This window comes from Bufo gargarizans, chromosome 1, assembly GCF_014858855.1.
Source record: "Bufo gargarizans isolate SCDJY-AF-19 chromosome 1, ASM1485885v1, whole genome shotgun sequence".
Lineage (NCBI taxonomy): Eukaryota > Metazoa > Chordata > Amphibia > Anura > Bufonidae > Bufo > Bufo gargarizans.
In genome coordinates, this window is record NC_058080.1 from 128,479,706 (window position 1) to 128,501,937 (window position 22,232).

The 22,232-nt window shown below is 42.0% G+C and overlaps 1 protein-coding gene across 2 annotated transcripts in view; it reads right to left on the minus strand.

Annotated features, from left to right (window-relative positions):
- Positions 1-282: 282 nt before the first annotated feature.
- LOC122941146 (toll-like receptor 1) overlaps positions 283-22,232 on the minus strand; it is a 29,964-nt gene continuing 8,014 nt past the window's right edge. The window contains exons 1-2 of one of the 2 annotated variants that reach the window (XM_044298179.1): positions 15,801-15,950; positions 283-3,299 (exon numbers count right to left, since the gene is read on the minus strand). In XM_044298179.1, coding sequence (XP_044154114.1) covers positions 877-3,255 — 2,379 coding nt within the window. In that variant the 5' untranslated portion in view covers positions 3,256-3,299; positions 15,801-15,950 and the 3' untranslated portion in view covers positions 283-876. Of the gene's footprint in view, positions 3,300-15,800; positions 15,951-22,232 lie in introns of those variants that run through there. The other variant, XM_044298187.1, reaches the window with a different exon arrangement.

Sequence of the window (22,232 nt, forward strand, 5' to 3'; positions counted from 1 at the left end):
TTTGAGGAAGGGGGATAGGAAAGAAGACAATACAAAAAGGTGGGTAGTAATCATGTGGCCACCTTGTCATGAGTAAAGGTCAAATATGATTCCTTTAAATGTTACAGATATCATGTTTATGCAGCATATTTAAAAATCTCAGTGGCCCCTGACTGCTACTTGGGCATCTGATTCCTGCACAGCTGGTCACAAAATGGCTGGGAGCTTTAGAGTAACATATATTAAGTACTTGAGAAATATGTTCCGCATAGATAGGTTCACACTTAAAAGTACAGCAAGGCATTGCAAGTAAAACACAATTTTAATTGAAGCCATAACAGCAATTGTTCAACAATATAACTCTAGGCATTTACAGACTAAACCTATAAGGCACTAAAGAACATATAAAAATAGACAAACAATATAAAAATAAAGCAAATTAAAATCTGAAAAAGAGAACAGAGTATATGTTCATAGTGATTACTGACACAATGTAAATTCATTTATGTTACAGCAATAATATTGAATATTAAATCTATCTCAGACTTAGCATAAAGTGTATAAGCATCTTTTGCTATGAGTACTGATATATATTTAAAAAAGTAGATCCATGGATGGATATCTGATACCACTTTATGTACCGTTTCTATTACTCATTTTGTCCAGGGTCCAGTGTTCAGTTCAGTCCAAAGAGTTGAATTAAAATGCCAAACTTGTTTTGACTAGAAATTACGCCACTCCATTGGCCATGTTTTGTACTGAAGCTTAAGCCTATAAACAATCTGGCCTGGCCACGGGATCCGCTATACCATAGAGGAGCAGCCCAGCAACTATCAGTAATCCACATGTGGATCCCATGGTCAGGCTGCACTGTGTATGGTCACACTGGCCAATCAATTACATACTTACACTTGGGACAGAAGCAGAGCTCTCTGGTACTTCTGTGGGCAAATTAATGTTGATAGCTGCCCTCAAACTTGCCCAGAAAAGAGCATGTTTACTTTTCTCCTGTGGCCATTCCAGATACGTTCTTTGCTTCATGAGAGTTTTTAATTTGAAATATTTTGAAGGAATAATATATTGTGGGATCGGTTCCAGTAGAATAAGGATAAGGTTGTCTGTGTTCTCTGTATAAAGCTTGTGATGAGCAAAATATAGTTCATAATGACACCACTCACTCTGAACAAAGTGTGGGGACAACACAAAGATAGACTTGTAGCTATTATCAATGCAGTTTATGATGTTTTCCACTATGCTTCTCCCTGGGGTAAAATTTCTCTCATGCTGACAGATACGCATATTATTCATGCTCTGAACGTTGGGCAACAAAATGTTCTTCACCCAAGATGCATCATGTTCACTATAGGAGACAAAGGCGTGGAAGGTGTAATCTCTCCTGAGTTCCTCATAGCCTTTCTTGGAATTCCCAGACCGATGCTTGTTGCTTACCCATTGCCAACCCGTTTTCAAAAACCAAGGTACATCAAAATACTTACACAGACCAAAAACTAAAATAAGGCCAATAATGATTGGTACAACAATAACTGGAATCATTAGGAAAACATTACAATAAATCTCAGGCAGGTAGAAATCCTTTAACATGAGCCCTTTTAAATTATCAGGCCTTTCACAAGCATATTGATCTGGCCAACCAATAAATTTTGCTGGGGACTTGTTTCTCTCATTTATGAATTGTTTTAACTCACAAAAACAATGGAATGGGTTGTTTCCGATGTTTATTCGTTTCAGCCCTGAGCAGTTTTTGAGAGACTCAGGGGATGGATACGGAAACTGGTTGTACTCAACACTTATCATCTTAAGACGGGGGAATAACATGCAATCTGGAAGATCGGAGAGTCTATTATATCCAAGGTCAAGATATTCTAAATTTGTCAAATGTGTTATTTCGGATGGGACATCCGATATTTCATTTTTCTGCAAGTTAACCATTGTGACGTATTTTGGCAAACACTGAAATACAGAGCTGGGCAATGAACAAGATGCCATATTTAAATTTCTTATGCTCGGTGACCAGCGGCAGTTATTTTCACTGTACTCGAGAGGATTCTGACTGACATCTAGATATTGTAAGGATGTCATCCTCTCCGTCATGAGGCCTACTTTAGACAACTTTTCTAACTTATTTCCTGTCAGTTTTAAAGTTTTCAACATAGTCAGCGTCGAACAGTTCAGAAAAAGATCACCTGTAACTGCATTATTGGAAAGGTCGATGTACTCGAATATGCTAGGTTTAGAAGGGCATAACATAAAAAGTAAATTCGAATTACTAATTGTCAAATTCTTAATGTTCATTTCAGAGAACAACCTGTACAAGTTGTTTTGATTGAATATAAATGTTTCTACAGCAACATGGTCAAATAAAAGTTCTCTCATCGAAGTGTTAGCATAGACAAATTGTACATTATATATTAATCCTTGAATCTTGAAATTATATACATGTAAACTCTCCAGAGAAGAGTACCATATTTTCTGAAGAATGTTGACAAGATTACCCCATAGTAAGCCAAGGTTCCTCATTGTTAAATGGGTAACCCGAGAGTTATTAATTATTGCCGAAATATATTCATCATGGACTGCTTCCCATTTACCAAAATTAGATAGTTCCAAAAATGTTGATGTGTTAACAGCATCAAAAAGTACACTGAAAAGTTCTTTTTGATCATACAGAGATGAAAGGTGCAACTGGTTTGTATTCAACACCAAAAGGCTAGAATTTTCATATTTATATAAACCATTCAAATCAATGAATACATGCTGCAAATGTAAGTGTGAAACAGATTCCAAATCCGATTTAAGAATATTAGCTGCACCAAGACCTAAATATTCCAGTTGCAAGAGATTCTTCAAGCCTCTACAAACAGACAATGTTGTGAAATTATTAGAGGAAACATCCAGATGTCGAAGGTGACCTGGAAAAGTGCTGGATATATTTTGAAGATGGTTGTTGGATAAATCCAAATATTCCAGGTAAAAGTTAGAGTCAAAAACATTACAGTTTATCTCAGAGATTTGGTTATGGGACATAATGAGGACTCTAAGGACCAACAAATAGCCAAAGTCTGTTGCTTCCAGTTTTTGGATGTAATTGTGTGATAGATCCAGTACAGTAATTTCTGAGGACAGATTTGTTGGTACAGTGGTCAGTTGCCAGTAGGAGTAATTAGCAATAACGTCATTACCCACAATCACTGGATGTCTATCACACTGGGCGAACATGAAGACAGCAGCCAGGGTGAAAATGAAGATGGCAGCCATAGTTTCAGAGATGTCCTTGTTTCTTCTTGAAGTCTGGTTTTATACTGCAAATTAGATACAGGTGATTAGTTATTAGGTAATTAGAGTTGGTTGTTAGTTAACAACAGCACAATATGTCTTATATGTTTTCTCAAAAGCTTTGATAATGTTTATGACTTAAGTTTTGAAATAGAAAGCTTTTATATTTGTCATGTTCCTTCAAAATATCAGTACCATCCTTCCATCTTCCCCCTCTGCTGTCTGTAGGTTGACAATGTATATATGGGGGTGAACTAACATATGATTGCCATTTTAGACTACACACAGAGTTTGTGTGTACTCTATAAATCAGAAGTCTCTCAGGCCTGGATAGAAGCTGTATACACAATACATGGATTTTTATTTAAGAATATGTTCTTTTTTATTTTGAATGCATAGCCAACGTATTTTGGGATTTTCTGGGAAATTTATACTGATGACCTATCCTCCGAATAGGTCATTAGTATCTGAGCAGTGGGGGTCCGACACCCGCGACAGCTCACCAAGCACAACGCTGCACATTGTATAGGGTCTGTGCTTTGTATCGCAGCTCAGCCCTATTCACTTTAATAGGGCTGAGCTGTGCCTAGGCCATGTTATCGATGAACGTGACATCACATAGCCTAGGCTAAATTGAGAGAAGGCCGCGGGGCTGCTGCAAGCGCCAGTGCCTTCTCAAACAGCTGATTGGCTGGGGTCCCAAGCTTAGGATCCCCTCTAATCAGATATCCAGAGGTAATGAGTATAAAAGTCCAAGAAAACCCCTTTTTCCTAAGCAGTACTATTCATAGTCCATTAAAGCTATTATTTTTTCTGAATCTGTGGTGATGTATTTGGCTGAATTATACCTCACTGGATATCAGCTTTATTATTTAAATGTTCTTTAAGGAAAATTCTGAAAATTACCTTCACGGAAGTTTTTATGCTAAACATACAGTATTTCTATAAATTTTTTTGTGATTTAGTTTTTATTTTTCATGTCACTATCTGTATTAAAAAATGCTCCTCGGTAGTCATCTCATTATCATCATGTGCAGGATTACTATAAAAGATACCACCTCTCTATAGATAATACAAGATCCATTATTCACAATAGCTGATTTTCAAAATGTATCTACTCTAAATATCCACACAATGACCTCTGCACAGGTCACAGAGCATGCCTAAGAAAGTCTCCCATAGACAACAATGAACATCTCTTGTCTGGACACCCATGCTGCTGCTGTAAAGCATATCTTTGAAAGTTGTTACCTTGATGTTGGTAGATGGGCCCGACACACGCTTGATCAAAAACATGCACGAAGACCTTCCATTTTTCATGTATAATAGGTATAGTAACAATGTAATCCAGAGTAATCTCTAATCTCTAGTTCAATTGTTTGCATTTTTAACAGTGAGCTTCTATATTTAGTTTGCTGTCTGTATGTTAGCTTTATGGATGTACACCTGTAACTTTGGATGTGTAACTTTGAATTATGTCAAAATTTTCTTGTACACCCAAGGGAATTGTAAGCCAATAGTCATCACAAAATGGAACAACCGCCCATATATATATCAATACCCACTCATGCCTGTGGCAAAGAATATATACCTATGTCCCAATTAAAAATTACCAGACCGCATAAATATAAATATAATTTATTGACACAATTTATAAATCACAGTCCATACATAAAACCAAGTGCAAGGAAAAAAGCGAGATCCACATCAGGAGACACAAATGGTGACTCAATCCCACATGTACATAATAATAAAGTGCATATAAATGTCCAATACATATCATATACAGAGTCTATTTACCCATTATGTGTCTCCTCTGGGATGGAGCCTTTTTCCTTGCACTTGGTTCATACATTTTCTTGTAGTATGTTTGGAGGATAGCTCCCTCCTTTAGATTGAGCACTCCCTGCCCATCTGCCCAGGGCTTCTAAGGCTACTGTCACACCAGCGCTTTTACTGGATCTGTCATGGATCAGCAAAAATGCTTCTGTCATGATAATACAACCAATTATAAAAATATGGATCAGACTGCTCTCTATCTGGTAACAATGTTGTTTGGTGCTCGTGTCCAAAGCTGAATCACCCAGTCAGAAATAACTATTGTATGTGATAAATCGGGGACAGGCATTGCAATCTATGGATTGCAGATATCTCATGATTCCCAACAATTAAATTTATTATAACAATGTATACATACAACATAAAACTATACCTTAATAAAAAGAGCTGGTATACTTTGGTGAAATAAGTATACCAAATTGTTAATAACAAAATATGTTTGAATAGCTTTCCGAGCGCTCCCGGAAAGTTATAATAGAGCAAGCTACAGCGCAAGAGACTACAGTGTGAGAGACACTGCTTGACCAAAAACGTGAGACACTGCAAAACCACGGGGACTGGCAGATCCAAGTAAACCCAGTGTGAGCGGAACAGTACGGGAAACGCCGCCAAACCACGTGGGACGCCAAGCCCGAACAAGTATATAAGCATACCCATACGGACCGGGGCTGGTAAGTCTGTTCTCCCACCCACGTGGGACGCCGCAGTTGGAGACAGACAAATCGTAAGTAAACCACTCTGAATTTTTCATGTATGCTGAATGAATAGAGAGTGTGCTCCGGATCCAGAAGAACCGCAAGAAGTGGGATGGTTAATTATCTTCATGTCCAGATGTCTGGATAGTGATAAAAAAGCGGTGCTCACGGTAAAAGGACCATTACAATTCTATTCCATTTCTGCAGAATTGTACATCTTCCCTCTTGCAGGACTATTTTTTAAACTCCCAATTTTACATGTTTAGACACCGATGCTATATGAGAAAAAGGTGACTGCTGCTAAAAGAATTCCTTTTTTGTAGGACTATACGTGATATGCTACTAGTAGGATTATAGAAATCTTCCTTTTGCAGGATTATATGGCCTAATTTTCTGGATATCTATCAATATCTTTAATCAATATATTTTTGCATATTGCATTTTTATCTTTTTATCCAGCTCTTTTATTAAGTTATAGTTTTATGTTGTATGTATACATTGTTATAATAAATTAAATTGTTGGGAATCATGAGCTATCTGTAATTCCATAGATTGTGTGCCTGTCCCCCATTTATCACATGATAATACAACAGTTTGCATCTAAACTAGCAATGTAAGTCAATGGGGGTTGGATCAGTTTTCTATTGTGTCTGAGAAAGTGGCTTGCAGCGTTATTCTGACTGCGATAGGGATGCAGCCAAACGGAACAGAATGCATTCTGGTGCTGTAATGGGGTGCCGAAGGCGCACTCGGTCTCCCATCAGCCACAGACGTGCTGCTTAGCTTTGGGAGCGAGGATCTGTGTTTGACTTCGTTCCCAGGGCGGCTTTGCTAGCTGTGAGGCTCCCTGCTCCTAGGTCTGCCTTGAGCGCCGAGCTGATCACTCGGCGCTCGACTGGTCGGTCATGTGACGCTGGCCACGTCACATGACTTTCACTCCCCACTATAAATACAGGCAGCCTGCTGGCCACAGATTGCCTGTTAATTTAGGTTCCTGGCATTTGTTGGATACCTGTATACTTACCTGATCCTGTTCCCTGACGATTCTTTGCCTGCTCCTCCTGTACTGCACATCCCTCCTGATATTTTGACCTCGGCTTCCACCTGACTATTCTTTGCGGACTCCTTTGGTACTTCTCGACCCTCCTGGTATTTATGACCCCGGCTTCTTCTGACCATTCTTTGCTTATCCCTCGGTACTGCGTTGTCCTCTTGGTTTTGACCCGGTCCGTTCACTATCCGTTATTTGTCTTGTCTGTCCTTCCCGCACGTATCCTAAGTTAGGGACTGCCGTCCAGTTGTCCCCTGTCATCAGAACTCGTGAGGCAAGTAGGCAGGGCTAGGGGAGAGGGTGGAGCGCAGTGGTCACTATCCTCCCCCGTGTGTGTGTGTGTACATGACCGTTACAGGTGCATTCCGTTTCGTTCAGTTTTGTCCCCTTTGACAATGAATGGGGACAAAACTGAAGTGTTTTACCCAGCTATTGAGATCCTATGACAGATCTCAATAGCGGAAAGGGAAAGCATCGATGTGAAAGTAGCCTAAGCAGAGTATAAATATAGCTGGTTCCTACACTGCCCTGAACATTGTAGGCTTAAAGGGGTTGCTCAGTTGTTAAAATGGATGACCACCCGGGGCTATGACACCCAGCACCCCCGCCAATCAGCTGTTTGACGAGGAGGCAGCGGTCCATCTGAGCTTCGCTTCATTACACCATATATAGTCTCCAGTGTAGCAGCGGCGTAGTGTGAGGGAGTATGTTTATTCTGTGGAATAAGGGGACATTTTGTTAATGTTTGCCCTTACGTTCAGCGTCAAGGTGAAAAAAAAAAATACATTTAATTCCCATCTTATTCTTGGTGGTGTGGGTGGGGAGTCAGAAAACTTACTTGTGTCATTTACTGGTAGTACCCGATTTCTCCTGTCTGCCGAGGTGGCGCTATAGTCCAAAACTGTGAGAATTTAGGTGTTTATTGACAGTGGGGCAGGGGTTAACCTAGTTGATGGTCAGCTCGTCCGTTTGCATGGGTTGAAAACAAGTGCATTAGAGAAAAATATTTCAGTGTTTTCTATAGACTCTGCACCAATGTTTGTCACGGATGGTGCAGGACATCTGTTTACGAGTGGGTGATTTTTTTCAGGAATCCATTTCGTGTTTTGTGCTGGAGGGTCTGCCTGCTCCATTGGCTCTGGGTTTACCATGGTTGAGTAAACATAATCCTACCATTGACTGGCAAGCAAAATAGATTCTAGATTGGAGTGATTATTGCATGTTCAACTGTCTTAATACATATCTTTTGTGTCTTGACCACTAAAGCTGTTCCCTCTTTCATTTCAGATTTTTCTGATGTATTTTCTGAGAGTGGTTGCCAGGGTTTACCCCCACATAGGGAATATTATTGTCCTATCAATTTTATTCCCAGAGCGAAGTTGCCCAAATCTAGGTTATATAACCTTTCTGAACCCAAAAGAGAGGCAATGCGAGAGTATATTGCCGAAAGTTTGGCTACGGGACATATTAGACCTTCCAAATCCCCAGTGGAAGCAGGGTTTTTCTTTGTAAAGAAGAAAGGTGGAACCCTTAGGCCATGTCTGGACTTCCATGAGCTCAATCGAATTATGGTCCGTCATCCATACCCCCTTCCTTTGATTCCTGACTTGTTTAACCAGATTGCTGGTGCCAAGGTGTTCTGCAAGTTGGGCTTAAGGGGGGAATATAATACGGTCAGGATCAAGGAAGGGGATTAATGGAAGACAGCGTATAATACCCAAGAGGGTCATTTTGAGAGTCTGGTCAAGCCATTTGGGTTAACTAATGCTCCTGCGGTTTGTTAATGTTATCTTTCATCATCTGGTGGAGAGGTTTGTTGTGTATCTGGATGACATACTAATTTATTCTCCAGATATGGAGACTCATCAGGATCATGTGAGACAGGTGTTACAGATCCTAAGAGAGAATAAATTGTATGCTAAGATGGAGAAGTGCGTATTTGCAGTTCAGGAAGTGCAATTCCAGGGTTACCTACTCTTATCTTCAAGTTTTCCTATGGATCCAGAGAAGGTCCGTGCTGTGTTGGACTGGGATCGACCCGAAAATACTACCATAAATTCATTTTGAACTACTCGACTGTGGGCAAACCTTTAACGGACATGACTAGGAAAGGTTTGGATATCTCAGTCTGGTCTGATGCGGCATTACAAGCTTTTTCTGCGCTGAAGGAATGTTTTGCTTCTGCTCCTATACTGGTGCAACCAGATGTGTCACAGCCATTCATTGTGGAAGTTGACGCATCCGAGGTAGGGGTAGGAGCAGTCTTGTCGCAGGGTCCTTCACCTAGTAAATGGCACCCATGTGCATTCTTCTCTAAGAAACTCTGTGCTGCAGAAAGGAAATTATGACGTGGGTAATAGAGAGTTGTTGGCCATTAAGTTGGCTTTTGAGGAGCGTCGTCATTGGTTGGAAGGAGCAATTCATCCTATTACGGTGCTTACTGATCAGAAAAATCTGGCTTACCTGGAGTCAGCTAAACACTGAACCCAAGGCAGGCCAGATGGTTGTTGTTTTTTACCAAATTCAATTTAATTGTCACCTATCGCCCTGGGGGTACGTCAAGGCTGATGCTTTGTCACGTAGTTTTCCTGGGGGGAGGGGGGGGGGGTGATTCAGAAGATCCTGGTCCGATATTGTCTGAAGGAGTAGTTATATCTGCCCTATAGCCCAACCTTGAGGCAGAGATGTTTGAGGCCCAGGGAGATGCACCGGATTCTTGTCCTCCAGGGAAGTTGTTTGTTCCTTCTGAATGCATCACAAGGTGTTCAAGAAACATCACTGTACGGTTCTCACAGGACACCCTGGGAGCAGATCCACTGTCGATCTCATCTCTCATGGATTCTGGTGGCCGGGGTAGCGTAAGTGTGTTGAGGACTATGTGTCTGCTTGCAGTACTTGTGCAGGTGCTAAGCTGACACATACTCGGCCTTCGGGATCTTTACTTCCGTTGCCCATCTCGTCCCGACCTTGGACTCATTTATCCATGGATTTTATCGAAGATTTGCCTAATTCTTCAGGAAAAACTGTGATTTTGGTGGTCGTTGATCACTTTAGTCAGATGACGCACTTTATTGCATTGCCAGGTCTACCTATTGCTAAAACTCTTGCACAAGTGTTTGTCGATAACATTGTGTAATTACATGGTATTCCTTATGATGTGGTGTCTGGTAGGGGACTCAGTTTGTTTCCAAATTCTGGAAGGTGTTCTGTACTCGTCTGGGGGTACAATTGTCCTTCTCTTCGGCCTTTCATCCTCAGTCAAACGGACAGACTGAACGCACCAATCAGAATCTGGAGACTTATTTGAGATGTTTTGTTTTGGAGAACCAAGAGGAGTGGTCATTTTTGTTTTCAGCCGAGTTTGCCATAAATAACCGTAGACAGGAGTCCACTGATAAGTCGCTGTTTTTTGGGGCATATGGGTTCCACCAGCAATTTGGCACATTTTCTGGTAAGGAGAATTCTGGTATACCTGAAGAGGGCTCTAGGTTCCTGCGTATGAACATTCCTACCATCGAGGTCTGTTCATACTGATAGTAGTCAGGGCTTGGTTTAGGGATTCACTAGGTGGTAACCTTTCCCCACTTTCCAGGCCTAGGTCCTTTTCCCTTCCCTCTTGTGTTCGGTGTGGAGTTTACTACTCACACCGCGGTGTGACACAGGCGTCCACTAATTCCCCCCATGAACTGCATAATTCACAGTTTCAAAAAAATAAGGACTGTATTAGGGCTCATCGTGTGCGGCCCATGCCCGTATTGCGGTCCATGCCCATATTGTGGTCCGCAAACAATCTTTTTATTTTTCTGCTCACATAGCCTTATGAGGGCTTGTTTTTTGCAGGACAAGTTGTACTTCCCAACGCCACCATTTAATATTGCATATGATGTAATCCAAAGCAGGAAAAAAATTCCAAATGGGGGGAATAAAAAAATATATAAATTTCGCCAATTTTACAGGTCTTTTATTTACAATGTTCGATGTGTGATAAAACTCACCAGTTACTTTCATTCTACAGGTCAGTACGAATTCGGCATTACCTTATATGTACAGTTTTTCTTGCGCTTTGATACTGATAAAATTATAAAAACATTGGGAAAAATCAGTTTTATGTTTTCATCGTCATATGCTGACCCCTTTAACTTTTTGTAGTAATGGGTACGGAAGGGTGTGAGCATTCATTTTTTGCGGGGAAATCTGTACTTTTCATTGATACCATTCTGGGGTGTGTACGATTTTCTGATCACTTTTAATTACATTTTTTGTGGGAAACGAGGCGACCAAAAACATCAAATTGACCAGTTTAGCTTTTTTAAAATATTTTTTATAGTATGGGCGTTTTCACATGTGGCATGTGTATTTTTTTTTATTTTTTTTTATTTTGAGGAAAGGGGGGTGATTTGAATAAAAAAAATAAAAAAAAACACTCCACAGCTATGGTGCCTGCTGCGTTCAGGGCTAAAGGGATACTTCCATCAGAAAGGGATATCTTTTTAAAGGTTGATTTGGATTGGTAATAGAGGAGAGACAACACAAGGGGCAGAGAGAAGACCATAATAATCCTTAAAGTGTAACTGTCATATTTTCATCCAAAAAATAAATTTTAGCATATGTTACTGCTGCAGCAGCATTATGCATAAAGCAATCTTTACTTTCTTCACATACCACATTTTTCCTTGAGTTTTTCCTTTTAGTTACGGCTGTTTAAACATTTACAAAATGAGGACCTTCTCAAGATTGCTCCTCTGCCAGTTCTCTGAGGCCAAAACTGCTTTCCCTCACTTCACATACACACTTGATATAGCCAGCAGCTCCCTGCCAGCCAATCAGATTGGATTACTGAGAGAAACGCCTCCTCACTCTGAAGCCTAATGCAGACATGCAGTGTGAAGGACTGCCCCTCCGTCTTCTTGTCTTCTTAGACAAAGACACACAAGTCATAGCAACTTTTTTTAAGGGAGCAGTGGAAAGGGACAGAGGACATTAATGAAAGCTGTTATTAAAAGGTAATTACAGATATTTTGACATGCCTAGCTCTAGTAAACTAGAAAATAAAATAGAATTTGACAGTTACACTTTAACAGGTTAGCTGAGCTCTTATAAGGCTCTGAATGCCACCTCTGGAATGCATGCCATAGGTTCGCCACACTGTACTAGGAGATGCAGTGGGGCACATTTACTTAGTTCGCCTTTTTGTCCATCATTTTCTGTCCTTCACAGATCCCCATAAGTGTCATCTACAGATCCCCCATCAGATGGTTCAGTGTGGAGGGAGGAGGCGGCGGGGACACTCATGGCGGGGCCCGGTGCAGTGACTCTAATACACCGGGCCCCGCAACTGTTAAACATTCAATTTGATCTCTATATCTAATTGTATACGCGCTGTATGGTACTTACTGTAGTACCAGATGTATAACATTAAGACGGCGCAGACCGGCATCTCCCTCGGTCATGCGCCGCCTGCCCCACTCCCTCCTCATGCGCCGCCTGCCCCTGCTCCCTCCTCATGCGCCACCTGCCTGCTTATCTCACTTTATGAATGAACAGGCAGGCGGCGCATGACAGAGTGAGCTGGGGCAGGCGCCGCATGACAGAGGGAGCTGGGGCAGGAAGTGCATGAGGAGGAAGCTGCAGCAGGCGCTGCGCCGTCTTAATGTTATACCTCCGGTACTACAGTAAGTACCGTACAGCGGGTCTACAATTAGATATAGAGATCAAATTGAATGTTTAACAGTTGCGGGGCCCAGTGTATTAGAGTAGAGTCACTGCACCGGGCCCCGCCATAAGTGTCCCGCCTCCTCTCTTCACACTGATACTTCGCTGGCCGCGCTGTGCAGCATAGCGGCCAGCGAAGTATTCGCTTTATAAGACACACAGCCATTTTCCCCCCACTTTTGGGGGAAAAAGTGCGTCTTATAAAGCGAAAAATACAGTAATTAATTTCTGTTAATTTCTGTAATTTTTCTGTTACATTCTTGGGTTGATATTATACAATTTAGACATGAATAAACCCCTGCTCTGCATAGGTGACAGGGAATAAAATTTCTGAAATGCTTCTTTAATTGATGCGCGCCACCTCCTTTTATTCAATGCTTAAACTTAAACAAGTTGCACCACATTTAAGCTTCAATACTTTGTCCCACATTTCCGCTATACTCTTTTGGACAACATTTGCGCCTCAATAGCTTTTCCCACAATTCCGCTTGACTCTTTTAGCCCACATTTGAGCTTCTGTAATTTGTCCCACATTTGCGCCTCAATAGCTTTTCCCACATTTCTGCTCGATCCCAATTTTTGTTTATACATTTATCTCCCTTAAATTTGGTCTCTTTTTCTCACGCTCCCTCTCCGGCCTGGAACCCTGATTCCCCGGCACCCGTGATGACCATTATAGGCGCATAAAAGAACATTGAAAGTTGATAGAGCAGATATCAAATTGGATTGTGAACATCACGGGGACGTGCGACATGGTGGGGCAGTAAGTGTGCACACGCCTACACGAACTAACTGACAGGGGTCAGCCCCTGCAACTTCTGGGTCTCCAAATTGGGCATATGGCCTGACCTTGCCCTTTACACCTTGGAGGTGCTGGCCTGCCCTGCAGCCGGTGTATTGTCAGAACGTGTGTTTAGCACAACTGGAGGGTTATATTTCCCAATGTTTTGGGGTGTACCCTAATTTAAAAAAATCAAATAAAAAATGTAAACCAAAAAGCAGTGTAGGCTACCTCCTCCTCCTCCACCGCCATTTCCACCTACACCGCCACATCCACCGCCTCCTCAACCTCCTACTCCATATGGACCTGGTCCTCCTAGATCAAGATTATTATTTTTTATTTGTATGTATTTTATGTTATTTTAAGTCATTTCCCTATCCACATTTGTTTGCAGAGCACTTGCCATGCTCTTAACCACATTTTGACAACATTTGCAGCCGTCTAGCCCTTTCCATGACATTTTTACAGCCATTTTAGAGCTCCAAAGTTCAGGTCCCCATTGACTTTAATGGGGTTCGGGGTCAAGCTCGGGTCAAGTTCGGGTCCCAAACTCAAACTTTTTTCCGAAGTTCGGCCGAACCCATCGAACCCGAACATCCAGGTGTCCGCTCAACTCTACGTGCGTGTAATCCGCAGCGTGAATGACAGCCAAGCCGCGCACTGGACAGCAGAGACACGGAGCATTAACATGATAGATAATGCTCCGTGCCTCTCTGTGATCTTTTTACTACAAAATCACAGTGAGATAAAGTTGTCATTGTGATTTTGTAGCAAAAAGATCACAGAGAGGCAAAGAGCGTTATCCATCATGTTAACGCTCCATGTCTCTGCTGTCCAGTGCGCGGCTGTGCTGTCATCAACGCACACGGCATCCGCTCATGTGAAACAGCCCTTAGTCTCCGGAATCATTGAAGCTGACAGATCCCTGTGTACCCTCCATTTCTTTCAGATAAAGAGAAGAATTGGAGAATTTTCCTTGCTACAGCATGACAGTCAGCAAAAGAAAATCTAAATCCTCTTCTAAAATCCTCAGCACAAAATATTCTGCTATTGAGAATCCACAGCATTTCCACGACATGGCCATACCCTATGAGCTGCTTGATATGACATTTTTAGTATTAGAGACTGAACACAGTTCTTTCCACTTAGCTGTGGGACTACGTGCCTTCTCTTGTTCTTTGTATATTGCTCTCACATATCTCTGTATCAAAAAGAGGAACAGATGACATTACAGAGCAGGGATGACGAAATAGTTGGTGATTTTATAAAAGCATGATATGCTGCTATTTGTCCCAACCAATATGCTTGAAATAAAATGTGCCCTTGAGAGCCCCATGCCATATAAGCCTGATAAGCTCTCTGGACAATGCGTTAAATGGATGAAAATTTACATTTAGGTATCAGTATCACGGGCACCGCAGATTTACAAAGACAATCAACGCGTTTACATATTCTGCTTTTTAGGCCTTATTCTCACGTTCTGGATTCACTCAGGAATTAGGGTGCATTCATACTACCGTATCCGTTTTGCGGTCTACAAAATACGGATGCGGTCCAAGTGCAGGCCCCATTCAAAAATATTGATTTCTGTTCGCAAAACAGACAATAATAGGAAATGGTCTTTCATTTATGTCTTGGCCACACGAATGCAGACAGCACATGGATGACATTGGGCATTTTTGCAGGGTCTCATAGAAATGAAGGGTCTGTATGGGATCCACAAAAAATGTTAATCGGACAGAGACCTAAAAATACGGTCATGTGAATGCCCCTTAGGTAAGGACAAAACCTGGCACTGTATGTTAATAGAGTATTTTATGCCACATTTACATGCTCCAGAAAAAATCCACAATAATGAACGGGCCACGGATTTTAATCTACACTGTGCTTGTTATAAATGGTGATTTCATGCTGAAAAGTCACAGATCCTTTGAACATGAATCCATCTGTAGATATGTCTTTCCACGTCAGACATTCCAGTTTCAGCTGCAGATTTCCGCCATGGGTTGGGGTGCCTTCACACACAACAGATTATTGTGGCAGGAAATTCTGCAACTGAAAATCCGTTCCATTCTGCAGAAATCCATGTGCTCGCCTCACCATTCAAATGAAAGGAACTTATTTTCAGTCGTAGAATTTTTTGCCACAAAACCTGCCCTTGTCCTCCAAATTTATGGCAGATTTGCTTAGTGCTCACCAGGCAACATAGGCTATATTTAGTATAAGGTAAGTAGAGAAACCAGTACAGTCAGCAATGTCGTACATGGAACTGGTTATGCTGGAAGGTCTATTACATAAATATGAAATCCAGCAGCCTGCATACAGGAAGCCACCACTGAAAAGAAATAGGCTCAATGCTCTAAGCACAATCCAGAGCAAAATGAAAACAAAAGACTCAAATACTAAATATTCAAAGCAAAACCTTCACAAAACGTTGGTCCATACTCACATAGGTCTGAGACGGCCATGACTGGCCGCAGGGTGGCACGCAGCAGAGTAATGGTATGTGACAAGCAGGGCACAGCACTGGCAGAACAGGAAGCTCAGACACTTGTATACACAGTACTGTGCACGGCACAATGCTCCTGCCTGTCACGGTGAGATCATTGGGTAAGATTGCAAATGAAAGCTTCAGTTGGAAAATGTAAAAAAAAACTTCCTTGTTCAGTGATTTCTGTCATGTATTGTAGCCAGGTGGCTGCTACAGAAAGGCTTTCATTTGCAAAACTGGTGTAAAAATGAAGATCCTGTTACCAGAGCCTTCAATGCAGGTGTAAACACAGCCTTATTTGCGTTTTATAAAAAATCTGCAAAGGACCTAGGTGCTGCAGGCAGTGTGGTTACCTATTCTATTAACCCCTTCAGGACCTTGTAATCTTCTGTTTTTGCTTTTTACTCTCCGCTTTCCTGAAGCCATAAGGCCTCGTTCACACTTCAGTGTTTGGTCAGTGATTTCCATCAGTGATTTGTGAGCCAAAACTAGGTGCAACTCTAAACACAGAACATGAACAGATCTTTCCCTTCTACCTCATGTCTGTGGAGGCTCCACTTCTGGTTTTGGCTCACAAATCACTGATGGAAATCACTGACCATACACTGAAGTGTGAACGAGGCCTAACTTTTTTATTTTTCCGTTCCAATAGATATATAAGGGATTGTTTTTTTGCAGGATAAGTTGTACTTTCTAATGCTATGATTTAATATGATATCATGGGAAGCTGAAAAAAAAATCCAAATTGGGTAGAACTAGAAAACAAATGCAATTTTACCACAGTTTTATGGGTTTCTTTTTTACGGTTGTCCATATGATGTAAAACTGGTCTGTTACCTCATTATTATTATTTATTATTAAAGCGCCATTCATTCCATAGCGCTGTACATATGATAAGGGGTGCACATACATAATACAGACAATTGTACTTGTTGTGGAAATTTTATTATGTGGACATTTTATCTTAGGATGTGTGTGTGTGTTTTTATAGATTGTCATCTGTCTCCCTGTGGCGGATTTAACTGAAGAACGCTCTAGCAGAGGGTACTTGGGTTGAATCGGAACCAGTGGTAAAACCGACAGTATGAAAACCTTCTCATGGGCTTGGAGACGTGTTCTCAGTGTGTAGGGGGGCATTTGCCGGTTTGTGAGCACTAAGTGCAATGCACTGGGCTTCCTTCCTTCAAATGTCTATACACATTAGAGAAATGAAGTCTGCATAACAAGAGATACATATTATACCTCTGCTGCGGCTTCGCTATCCCTTTCTGGATACATATCTGCTTTTAGGACATGAACATCTGCCTTGTCGGTATACTCGTACCATATACTGACAATAGCCGTAGCAATGTCTCGCAGATAATCTCAAACCTATAAGAACCAGTAGAATGATCTTATATTGGGGTTCCGAAGGCGCACTCGGTCTCCCATCAGCCGCAGACCTGCTGCTTAGCTTCGGGAGCGAGGATCTGTGTTTGACCTTGTCCCCAGGGCGGCTTTGCTAGCTGGGAGGCTCCCTGCTCCTAGGTCTGCCTTGAGCGCCGAGCTGATCACTCGGTGCTCGACTGGTCGGTCTGTCGGTCATGTGACGCTGGCCACGTCATATGACCCTCACTCCCCACTATAAATACAGGCAGCCTGCTGGCCACAAATGGCTCTCAGGAAATGGTGACTAGAGATGAGCAGATTTTTCAAAAATTCGATTCGCCGGTTCGCCAAATTATTTTGGAAATATTAGCTTCGATCCGAGCCTTTATAGTGGTGTGAACACTGTGTCTTGCAGTAACACATATAGTAAGTCTTCTGTGGTAGTGAAATAATACTGTGAGTCAGTATGACGTGCAGATGACAGGGGTCGATCTTAGAATCACTGCATACTTCACTTATTTGGGCAGTCACGGGGCCAAAACTGACCAAATAACTGAAGTATCAACTCAACCTTACAGGTCGATGTTAGCGTCAAGAAGAAGCGCAGTCCTTTTTCACCCTTGTCAGCTGATTCCACATAGATGTCTACAGAACCTGTTCTATTAAACGCTTATACAAGTAGAGCCCCCCGACAGAGTGGAGAGGGTGTCAGCAGTAAGTTTGTGTTGACGTCACTGAATAATTTGCCTTTCTTTTGATCCATCAGAACAATAACCCACAAAAAACGTATCCTGTCTGTGGAGCATCCGCCTTCACTCGGTCAGCATTTGCTCAATAATCCATTAGTAATGCCCAAAAAAAACAGGAAAGGATCTAAAACAGACATAACACGTGAATGAAATATTTGCATGTCTTCTGTGTTTTGTACCCACTCCTGCTTTTGGCTACTAAATCATAAGCCAATTCTGACGGGACCATATAGGCCTTATAACTGTTGTTGAACAGACAGGATCCGTTGTGCATCTTATTTGTCCTTCCTTTTGACAGATCAGAAGAAAGGTCAAATAAACCATGATGTCAGCCAGGCTGAAAGGCAAAATAGTGGCCCAGTCATGAAGTGGGGAGGGTGGGAACAGCATGAGAAGTCCACAGAGTGGACCTATGACATATTGATGGGGTAGAAGCAGCATGAGGATACCACAGAGTGGCTCAATGACAGAGTGTGGAGGTGGCAGCAACAGGAGCTGCATCAGAAGGAAACCACATACTGGCAAGCTGACATAATGTGGATATGGCAGCATCAGCATCAGGAGACCACAGAGTGGCAAGGTGACCTAGTGTGCAGATGGCAGCAGCAGAATGGATACCACAGAGTGGCAAGGTGACATAGTGTTGAGATGGCAGCAGCAGCAGGAGGATACCACAGAGTGGCAAGGTGACAGTGTGGAAATGGCAGCAGCAGCATCATCAGACCACAGGATGGCAAGGTGACATAGTGTGGAGATGGAAGCAGCATTAGGAGACCACAGAGTGGCAAGGTGACATAATGTGGATATGGCAGCAGCAGTAGCAGCAGGAGGATACCACAGAACGGCAAGGTGACATAGTGTGGAGATAGCGGCAGCATCAGGATACCACAGAGTGGCAAGGTGACATAGTGTGGAGATGGCAGCAGCAGGAGGATACCACAGAGTGTCCAGGTGACAGTGTGGAGATGGCAGCAGCAGCATCAGGATACCACAGAGTGGCAAGGTGGCATAGTGTGGAGATGGCAGCAGCAGCATCAGGATACCACAGAGTGATAAGGTGACATAGTATGCAGATGGCAGCAGCAGGAGGAGACCACAGAGTGATAAGGTGACATAGTATGCAGATGGCAGCAGCAGGAGGAGGATACTACAGAGTGGCAAGATGACATAGTGTGGAGATGGCAGCAGTAGAAGGATACCACAGAGTGTCAAGGTGACATAGTGTGGAGATGGCAGCAACATCAGCAGCATCAGACTACAGAGAGGCAAGGTGACATAGTGTGGAGATAGCAGCAGCAGAAGGACACCATAGAGTGGCAAGGTAACATAGTGTGGAGATCGCAGCAGCAGCATCAGGATACCACAGAGTGGCAAGGTGACAGTGTGGAGATGGCAGCAGAAGCATCAAGAGACAACAGAGTGGCAAGGTGACATAATGGGGATATGGCAGCAGCAGCAGGAGGATACCTCAGAGTGGCAAAATGACATAGTGTGGATATGGCAGCAGCATCAGGATACCACAGAGTGGCAAGGTGACATAGTGTGGAGATGGCAGTAGCAGCATCAGGAGACCACAGAGTGGCAAGGTGACATAGTGTGGAGATGGCAGCAGCAGCAGAAGGAGGATACCACAGAGTGGCAGGCAAGGTGACAGTGTGGAGATGGTAGCAGCAGCATCAGGAGACAACAGAGTGGCAAGGTAACATAATGTGGATATGGCAGCAGCAGTAGCAGCAGGAGGATACCACTGAGTGGCAAGGTGACATAATGTGGATACGGCAGCAGCAGGAGGATACCACTGAGTGGCAAGGTGACAGTGTGGAGATGGCAGCAGCAGCATCAGGAGACCACAGAGTGGCAAGGTGACATAGTGTGGAGATGGCAGCGGCAGCAGGAGAATACCACAGATTGGCAAGGTAACATAGTGTGGAGATATATACCACACTAAAAAGAGTCAATACACATCCCATAAATGTAAAAATTTATAATCTTTATTCAAAATAATCACAATATGTACATAATTCTAATAATATTACATATAATAAATAAGCATGTAGTGAATATGTCCAATTAATAACTACACCTATACTCAATATATATGCCGCTCTTAAGGGTGAGCAGTCTATGGAAAATTGATAGTGCAAGGGAGAGGAGGTGCTATAGACCTGCTATGTATTGAGCTTGAGTGCAATCACCCTCTATATATTGCTTAATACTAGGTCAGTGCATCCCTTTCCCTAAACAGAATCAAGGATAACAAGGTCAAATACAGAGTATCCTAAAAATAGTAATCATAGACAAGGTGAAATGAGAGATGATATAATTTTTCATATTCTTGGACGAATTAGAACGGGGGTGTGGCTATAAACAGTTGACGGGTTTGGTGATAGTAGTCATAACAAGAGCTAAATAATTGTATAGGTTTGGATTCATTATTTTTACAGGATGCACAGATGTTAGGACGGATTTTAGGTCATATTTAGCAGTATCAGAATGTTTTTATTATTCAGTTAGCACTAAATTAATATGCACAATATTCAAAGATACCTTATCACAGTATTTATTTAATATATGTAGCTATTTTTTAGCAAGTGTTTATGATTATAGGTTTAATTATTTGTTTATTTATGCATTATGTATGAATTATTACATTAACTAGCACATAGCACTTTATATTTAGCCTATATAAATATGGGTATTCAGATTATGCACTTTTTGGATATTAATCACTCATGCACTTTAATATAGGGAGTATATGTTCCCCATGATTTATGTTATTATTAATAATTAATATGGTTTTAATTATGAGACGCTGCTAAGTATGAATACATTTATTTGTATATTCATGTATTATAGATCTATTTTATAGAGTCTAAGATCCTTCTATTTAGAATCTAGTGTTGGCACTCTTCTTACCTCTTTGTTTCCATGACTTCTATTCCTGTTATTTAGCCCTTATTCCCATTTCCAATAATATATTGGATCACAGTGATTGCATTCATCACATAGCGAGACTGGAATGGCCGAGTGCGCATGAAGGTCCGACGGCTAGCAGGCTTCCCTCTGTCTCCAGGGAGATTAGACTTCGCTTGCGACATGTGACTGCCCTTACCGGCGTCGGACTCAGGAGAAGGGCGGAAGCGGATATGACGCGGCTGCTACTGATTGGTCATGCGCCGTAATGACCCTCCACTCGTGGTTTAACAACATGTGATCATTAAGGACATTCTTCATTGGACAGCATACTGTGATAAATACTGATCATTCGGCCCCATTAAAACCACTCCTCCTGAGGACGCAGAAAGGCGAAACGTACGTCGAGGAGATAAGCTTCACCTACTCTGACTCTTTCTGGTATGATTTTCACCTTGTCTATGATTACTCTTTTTAGGATACTCTGTATTTGACCTTGTTATCCTTGATGCTGTTTAGGGAAGGGGATGCACTGACCTAGTATTGAGCAATATATAGAGGGTGATTGCCCTCACCAGGCTCAATACATATCAGGTCTATAGCACCTCCTCTCCCTTGCATTAGCAATTTTCCATAGACTGCTCACCCCTAAGAGCGGAATATATATTGAGTATAGGTGTAGTTACTAATTGGACATATTCACTACATGCTTATTTATTATATGTAATATTATTAGAATTATGTATATATTGTGATTATTTTGAATAAAGATTATACATTTTTAAATTTATGGGATGTGCATTGACTCTTTTCAGTGTGGTATATATCTATTTTTTGAGTATCCCAGTGACAGTTATTGTTACATTTCTCTGACCTATTGGTGATTAATTATAGTGTGGAGATAGCATCAGCATCAGGATACCACAGAGTGGCAAGGTGACATAGTGTGGAGATGGCAGCATCAGTATCAGGATACCACAGAGTGGCAAGGTGACATATTGTGGAGATGGCAGTAGCAGCATCAGGAGACCACAGAGTGACAAAGGTGACATAGTGTGGAGATGGCAGCAGCAGTAGCAGCATCAGGAGACCATAGAGTGTCAAGGTGACATAGTGTGGAGATGGCAGCAGCAGCAGAATGAGACCACAGAGTGGCAAGGTGACATAGTGTGGAGATGGCAGAAACAGCAGGAAGATGCTGCCATCTCCACACTGTCACCTTGCCACTCGGTGGTATCCTCCTGCTGCTGCTATCTCCACACTATGTCACCTTGCCTCTCTGTGATCTGATGCTGCTGCCATCTCCACAATATGTCACCTTGACACTTTGTGGTATCCTCCTGCTGCTGCCATCTCCGCA